The 7,945-nt window shown below is 41.0% G+C and overlaps 1 protein-coding gene across 1 annotated transcript; it reads right to left on the bottom strand.

Moving 5' to 3' along the window:
- Positions 1-4,875: 4,875 nt before the first annotated feature.
- Positions 4,876-7,382, bottom strand: mcl1b (MCL1 apoptosis regulator, BCL2 family member b). The gene is made up of 3 exons (XM_063879700.1): positions 6,750-7,382; positions 5,887-6,137; positions 4,876-5,744 (listed from the first exon to the last, which is right to left on the bottom strand). Exons 1-3 carry the CDS (start codon positions 7,183-7,185, stop codon positions 5,628-5,630), a joined length of 804 nt encoding a protein of 267 aa, XP_063735770.1. The 5' UTR covers positions 7,186-7,382; the 3' UTR covers positions 4,876-5,627.
- Positions 7,383-7,945: the final 563 nt, after the last annotated feature.

Here is a 7,945-nt window from a genome sequence, read left to right as displayed (position 1 = left end):
GCTGGGCTTTCTTTTTTGCTGGGAACATCAGCCCCCCCCCCCCCCGCCCCTCCCGAATCTCTCCTCGGAGAAACAAAACACGGACAGCCTCCAATGACCCAATGCAGGGTTGACCCAGCGGTAGAGCACACTGTGTACTGAGAGGCGGTTTCAACAAGAGCGTCTGGGTACCGAGACGTCACGTAGCAAACGTTTCTCAGCAGGAGGAAACACTGCAGCAGACTCTAGAAGAATCACAACACTGAGAAAGAAAACCCCCATGAATCATTACACAAGAGAAGCATTTAGAAATAAAACACACCCAGTAAACAGAGAAAAAATATGACCGGAGTTTTAAATGGCAATGTTTATATAGCTTTTAAAACATGAGGGGTTTTCCTCTGTTTCATTTCTAATTAGTTACTAGTTTTTTGTATTACATCATTTTATTCAGTATTTTGACAATACTTAAAAAGACACTATCCATCCATCTTCTCCCGTGTATCCGTCAGGGTCGCGGAGGTAACAGCTCCAGCAGAGAGCCCCAAACTTCTCTTTCCCTGGCCACATCCACCAGCTCTGACTGGGGGATTCCAAGGCGCTCCCAGAGATATAATCCCTCCACCTGGTCCTAGGTCTACCCCTCGGCCAGCCACCCTGCGGAGAAATCCCATTTCGGCCGCTTGTATCCTCGATCTCGTTCTTTCGGTCATGACAAAAAAGACACTATACTGCTTGTATTATTGTAACAAATCTAATTTTAGCTTCTTTTTCCAATACCATTATAGCATACATCAAGTACTTTGTAAAACCATGGAAACACTTGCGCCCTTTGCCATGTGCATCACCTCAGTGTCCCCTACAAACGGTGTCTTCAAAGCTACTGCAGCATCTACACTTTGGTTGTCTTTTCTGTAAACAACTATGCTTTGTCAAACTTCACGAAAGATGTTTTCTTAATTAAAAAAGAGCCAGCGTAATGTCAGTTAACTATTTAAAGTACTTTAAGCTGACTATTTTGAATATTTAGCAAACTATTTCGACAACTTTACGCAAACGTAGTAGTAACGAGTAGTTTTCTCAAATATTTCAGGTACTCTTAGCAAACTATACTTCGTACTCTCATAAAACTGTTTTGCACATTTTTAGCAAACATTTTGGATACTTTTAGCAAACTATTTTGACTTCTTCTAGCCAACAATTTCAAATTCAACACTCACTATAGTTTTAATGCGCTCTTAGTGGCAACAACCAGAAAACCCTGTTGGTGGACAGAGGGTTAGCCTATCATAGCTGTGACACTTGATCTACCAAAAGCTGAAGATCCCATCATACTGTGATCCCATTTAGATGATTATTTCCCTCCTAAACAAAGACATGGAGCAACTGCAAGCTGCAGTAACAAAGATAGTAGCGGGCAGCCTGCAGGTCAGAGCTGCCGGCAGGGATAAGCCGTCTATTAATACAGTGCCGGGTCATCAGTCGGAGAATAACGTTTCAAAGGAAAGGGTGACTCCGGCCAGAGGGGAACATGACTCATCAGCCAGAGGATTCAATGTGATATGTGATAAGTATCCACTCACCACAGAGCACAATGTTCAGGGTTCAGACTGATGAACGAGAGCCCTTTGACCTCTGATCTCCAACTATATTTAAAGTCATTATTGCACCATACATCCCACAACGTCAATACTGTTAACAAAAGGCAGCTTATGAACTTTATGAAAACACGTGTCGAAGCACAGAACACATGAAGTCTGTCACAATTAACCTTTCTTAAGCTAACATTCTCGAGTACAGGCGTGTGATGCTGCAAAAGGACAATGTTAAATAGTTTAGATAGGATTCAAACTTACTCATTTTGTATTATCGCCGTATCGTTGATTAGGTTTTATACCAAGTAAACCATTGGTCTATAAACTGCTCAGAAAGACAATTTAACCTCAGTTTTTAAAAGTTGAATACTTTCTTTGGAGCCTTAATCTCTCATACATCATCACATTTCTAAACATATTCTTGGATTTGCTTGTTTTCAACAGGTATGAATCCACTTCACAGCAAGCCACGAGGACAATTAATTTACATACAGGGTCTAATGCATAGATAATGCACATCAGATCATCAGTATTGCCTGCTTTGCCTTTGGCTCCATTGACATTACCAGGAATTACTGTGTGTGTGTGTGTGTCTGTCTGCTTTACATCAAACCAGATTAAACACCAGAATGTTGACATCCATTTATAGATAGCAGCAGAAATGAGTGGTCACCTTGTGTACCATTCAAAATAGCAGCCATAATAACGAACAGTGTTTGCATGGTTCCTTTTAACCAGACAGCTTATGCAAATTTCAGCTTCTTTTTTTTGCATAAGGTTTGGTGAATGTGGCTCCTTGCTTGTTGGGGTTTTCCAGGGAAAAAGATCCTTGCAAAACAGGAAATGGTAGTTTTTACATCAGAATCCAAATTTTGTATAAGAATTAAGGAGTTGGCGCTACTCAAACTTTAGGACATTAATCTGTCAATCAACCTGGGAGAAGAAATGGCACAAACAGGCTCAAAGTCACTTGATAAAAGAAAAGGTTTGCAGACTTCTTCAGGATATTTTGCACATGTATAAAAACTATGCAAGCATGTTAAACATGCCAACACTGTAGGCTAAGATGCAATGTCTACAGGTGTAGCTCTTTGTAAGTAAAGCAACTTTTTTTAAAATTGAGATGTTTCAGTACTTGCTTTATCTGTTTGTTTTCACCTGCAAGCAATTTAACAAGTTCAATTTCCCTTTATCAGAGTGTTACTTCAAACTGCGAAGACTTAACATATCTTTGCCTCTCAGCAGGGTCAGAATTCGGAGTATTCGCAGCTTCTAACCAGTAAGTGCGGCTGAATCCTCCTGTTAAAGATAAACGAGTGAGTCAGCTGACTTCCCAGAACAGTTGCTTATTTTAAAAGAGGGGCGTGCTGTTGCTACGAGGAAGTGAAGAGGCCTCGTACCAATGCTGTGTGCGACTGTGTCTGAAACTGGCCCTTCCTCACAGCTCAAGTTACCAGAGTGCAAATGAACTGCACCGGGCTGGGTTTACTTGGAAAAGGAAGAAAACATTAAGAAATAACGTGATGAAACGGGGTGTGGATTTAGTTTTGAAACTACTTTGTAAAGATTCCTAAAGAAAGGACAGACTTCATTGTTGGAGGCACAAATGCCAAGTCCAAAGGGACTCAGAACGCTTGATGTCTGATCTGAAGCGAGCTGCATTTGGGTGTACTCCTGAATGATGTCCTCTGGGTTGGGCTATTCTGGTTTAAGCTGGATATAATCAATACTCTCCATTTGAATGTTTGGTATGCATGCAGACAATAGTTTCAAAACCACTCCTTAGAACCATCCTATGACAGGAATGCATTCACCTACTCAAGTCTCTCTTCATGTTTACTGCTGCACTTCTGACTGAAAAGTTGAACTACAACCTTTTACAGCTTAACTGCAGCAATAAGAAAACATTCTGGTGAGCTCTGCAGTTTTCTCGAAAGATCAATGTTGCTGACAACTTCCTCATCGAGTTGTTTCTTCAGCTGTGACAGATAACCGACCATAGAGGGGAACACTTGTTAAAATCTGCTGTGTTAATATGCATGTTGACATCGACCACAAGCGCTTCATTTACAGTTTGACATACATTAGTTATTAGGAAGTGTTGATACATTCAAGGCAGGGTTTTTGTTTCTTCCGAAGCATGCCAAATGTGCTGATGTGTTATTGAGCATTGACACCATCCATACAGACGGACATATTAATGTGAAAATAAAGCATGTGCAAGGCTTTAAATAATGCATAGCTCTAATAAGCTAGTTACCAACATCAAGGTTGTTCAAAGACTTGTACTTTGCATATTGAGCCCCAAGACACTGCAGTGCTGTCTGTTTTCTGCACCCTCCCCCCCTCCAATACACTAGTGAATGGTGCAAACTGCTCTATGAAATTGCCTCAGCCTCAATTCCCAGATGTGTAACCGCCTGTTCTTCACAATGAGGTTTGCAGGGGTAACCAGGGTGGAGGCTAAAATCATTAGCCGCAGAGGAGAACATGGGGAGGTCTGCTGTGGATCATCACCATGGAGAGGCTCTACTCCATTTCCTCTGCAGACCTCGCTGAGTGTTGTGTTTGCCTTGTAACCCGAGACAACGGGAGGATCCGAACAAACAAGGGGGCAGCCTCACAACATCGAGGATTTCCCTGATTCATAAGGTCCAAACAAATCAATAGAGAGCTATAAAACGAGGTGCTTCTTATCCACCACTACACATAGATACAAGCAGTTTTCAAGGACAATGAAGGCAAAAATATTGTTGTATTTTAAGATTAATAATGCAATAGCAGGGTTGAATTATCGTCTACTCATTGGCTGCAACAACAGAGGATGTTAAGTTGGTAAAAGAGAATAAGGCTGCTAACCCAAAAATGACGAACATAGCAAATCAAATGTTATATTTGCCATGATAGCTTAACCAACTACATATTTCATTAGGGTTTTGAAAAGGTAGCTTAAACCCAGGAAGCAGACTATTGTTGTGCAATTTCTGAGGATGTTGTGAACTGGTTTCTACCCCACTCTGACAATCTGCTGCTGGTGCATGGGGCTGTTGTGCACCAGCTCTCTGCAGATAACACGCCAGCGCTGCAAACTCGCAGTAATTGCGGATGCAGCTGAGGGCTCGGGTGCTGCCACAGCCTCATCTAATTTCTAGGAAACGACAGCCTTTGTTGACTGATGGGGTTGTGGTGTGAATAAACACTAAAGGTTGAAGAGTGTGGAGGCGTGAAACTATGACTGTAGATGAAACCTCTGTCTTTTGCAAAGTTCCCTTTACAAAAAGAGAGTACCAAAAAAAACATGTGAATTATACTTATTTTTTTATTTTACAACTTGTACAAATGTGTTAGCTTACATCCTGATCGGTGCTATGAATCAACGTCTGCCTTCTCTCTCAGAAGACAAACTAATTCTCCCAACTTCTGTCAACTTTGGTGCATTGGACCAGCACAATCTACCTGACACATAGCAATTGGTCATTTCCTCCATCACACAAACTTTCCAGGATGCTGATTTCCCACAAAGTCCTGCATGTGGTGGCTTCTCTTCTCCTAGTGCAGAACCAACATTTTCGGGAAGCAGAGCTCCTCTCATGCAAATCATCTCCTCCTCTTCTCATGTAGTTGACTAGTTGAAAAATAATTGAATTGGCTCTATGAAAATGGGCTTCATGACGTGGAAACGGCTGCTTTACCTTCCTGCTGTGGCCTAGGGCTTATTAACAACAGACCATTACTGCCAGGGATTTGTAGAAGAATTAAGATAGTAAACATAATCAGAAGGATCAACTGACTGCCCGTTAACCTTTTTTTAATTTGCATAGGAAAACATTTTCACAATTATAAAAATAATTTCTCTGTATTTTAAATAATATTGAAGGTTGACTGCTTTCAGAAAAGTCCAGCCATTTAGGTCAACTTAGTGGCAGTTGGGGGTTGGAAGATGAAAGGAACCACGTATCAGAAGTTAAAGTCCATTTAAGTCCAATTTTCAATGCTGAGAGATGTTGTCAAAGATTCCACCAAGTGAAAAAAAGGCTCTGAGTGTCCAAAAGTTCACCTGATCAACAGGGCAAGTGTAGCCCCAATACCAGCAACTCCAGCAAAGGCCATGAGCGTGTTCCTCACTGTGGACTCTGGGTCTGCTACTCGAAAGAACTCAACAAAGCCATCCTGCAAATAAAAACAAAACAAAAACCCATCAGATTTGAATCATAGTGTGAAGCTGAGGGGCAAAACTGCTTTGTACTTGTTTGCTTTGTTGCGTAAAGAGCAGTTACGCAACATCCTGTAACTCAACCATTAGTCAACTTACCCAGCCGTTGTTTTTGACCAGCCAATCTCTCTGGTCAGATAGCAAGTATGTAGAAATCTCCTGGGCCACCATCTCCACACAGTTCTCCCTGTGTTTCTCCTTCAGGTCCTGACAGACCACCGCACCGAAGGCCACCAGGCTCGCGATACGACCCCAGTTGGTTTTCCCGTCTGCAAAGAGGCTCTCTGCTACTTTGCTGAGAAAGCACGCATCATCCTCTCTGTCCTCCAGTGACAGCTTGTTGATCATACCTAAAAAGAAACCAAGGCAGGGTCAGAATTACATCTTCTAAAAGACTCAAAGGCTTTACTGTCATAAGCACAATGGATGCAGTGTAGCTGTTGGCAAGGGAAGTCTAAAGTCCCAGGCTCCTCCAACAGTGCAACACAGTATACTTTAGACATAAATAAATGGGAAGGAAAATAGTGCAAGGTGCAAGTAAAATGAGGGCAGAAGTGAACTATGTAGATGTGACATAGTTAAATAATAGAGTTAAACAGCCTGTAGCTTTAGCATTTAAAGGCTAGGAGCAGCAGTCTTTGAATAATAAATAGTCATTTATATACCATCATTTGTATATATGATGTTTTCTATGTATAAAGAACACATTGCAGCTGTAACAAAATAATCTCCTAATTCGGGAAGGACAAAGCATACATCTAAAATCAACCAACTTCCTTCTAAATGAGTGTAAACTACTGGATTAAATGTAAGTAAGAGGTAGTAAAAAAAAAGCCTGTTCTAAATAGTATATGCATTATATTGTGCATAGTTAAATAATACAGATACACAGCCTGTAGCTTCAGCATTCAAAAGCTATGAGCAGCAGAATAAAACCCACACACATACGTGTCACTACCTACCATTGTAACTGTATCTGTGTTTCGACAAAACGTCATCCACCACTCTTTTCATCGTCGTTAGTTCTCTGCTTTCTGTCCACTGTGGTTTGGAAAGTAGAGTAAATTCTCTGAAAAAACGGCCCATGAGTTGCCTGGTGTCGTTTTCCAACACCTCGTTCCCCGCCGAGCTACCACCACTAGCGGACTCGTCGGTCTCACTGTCCGACTGAAGCTCCGGACTGGACGGTAACGAGTCGTTCTCGTTTTCCTCGCTGTTTTTTGACGGAAACCCATTGGACGTCTTCACCACCAGGCTCTTTGGTCTCGCTAGGGTATCTTTGGACACGACGTGCCCGTTACTGGGCTCCTTCGGCGGGGAAGAAGTGTCTCCTCCAGCGCCGTAGTGCATGGCTCCCCCGGGGACTCCATTTTGAGAAGGAAGAATAAAACAGCTCATGACTCCGGTTACGTTTAAGGCTCGTTTAGTTTCTGGATGTTTGACGATTAACTTTAAAGATTACGGAATAAAAAATAAAGGGTATTAAAGATATTGTTGCTAGTCTGTGGTTTAAAATAATAATAATTTAAGCTAGCCTATTTTCTAACGCTGATTCTTTCTCCATGGTAATGATGGGAGTGTAACGGAAGTGAAGCAAACGGCCTATTTCATACTATCCGTGTGCGTCATGCGTCATACGTCATACGTCACGTCACCTCAAACCGTGCCTCCGAATTTCCAAACTGTTCTTGTTTTTTCCAGTTGTTATACATAAGGAAAAGGAATTAAGAACAGAAGAAGGATAGCATTTATTTTCCATATTGTGGAGGATTTCAAAGCTAAAAATGTGAAGCAGGAGGTTCATAGATTGAGGGGTTATGTATGTAATTTTCCATGACATCAAACAGAGCTAAGTAAATGACCGGAAACAGCCCCATTAATAAAGACTTTATGACTAACAAAGGCTATGTTTACATAATAACGAATAAGAACTATTTTATGAAGTTAAAAGACATTGCATTTTTAGTAAACCAATATTTGCTTTCTATTTATACCATGAAATTGTATTTTAGAGATGTTATCTTAAAACAAATAATCCACCATGTTCTTTTTCATTTTCCCACTTGAATAAATATATTTAACTCATCATTAATATTATGGTTTTGTGCCCTAGATAAAATATAATATAAGAATGCAGATGGTTTTAAACCAAACATGT

This window comes from Eleginops maclovinus, chromosome 3 (genome assembly GCF_036324505.1).
Source record: "Eleginops maclovinus isolate JMC-PN-2008 ecotype Puerto Natales chromosome 3, JC_Emac_rtc_rv5, whole genome shotgun sequence".
Lineage (NCBI taxonomy): Eukaryota > Metazoa > Chordata > Actinopteri > Perciformes > Eleginopidae > Eleginops > Eleginops maclovinus.
Note: the sequence above shows the minus strand (reverse complement) of the source record. Positions and strands in the feature narration are given on the sequence as shown.

What these genes read in the sequence shown, in the direction of transcription:
- mcl1b (XM_063879700.1), bottom strand. Translation starts at nt 7,185, where the DNA reads ATGAGCTGTTTTATTCTTCCTTCTCAAAATGGAGTCCCCGGGGGAGCC. An exon ending in ACACAGATACAGTTACAATG is followed by an intron (nt 6,138 to 6,749) that starts GTAGGTAGTGAC and finishes GTTTCTTTTTAG; the next exon opens with GTATGATCAACAAGCTGTCA. An exon ending in TGGTCAAAAACAACGGCTGG is followed by an intron (nt 5,745 to 5,886) that starts GTAAGTTGACTA and finishes TTTTATTTGCAG; the next exon opens with GATGGCTTTGTTGAGTTCTT.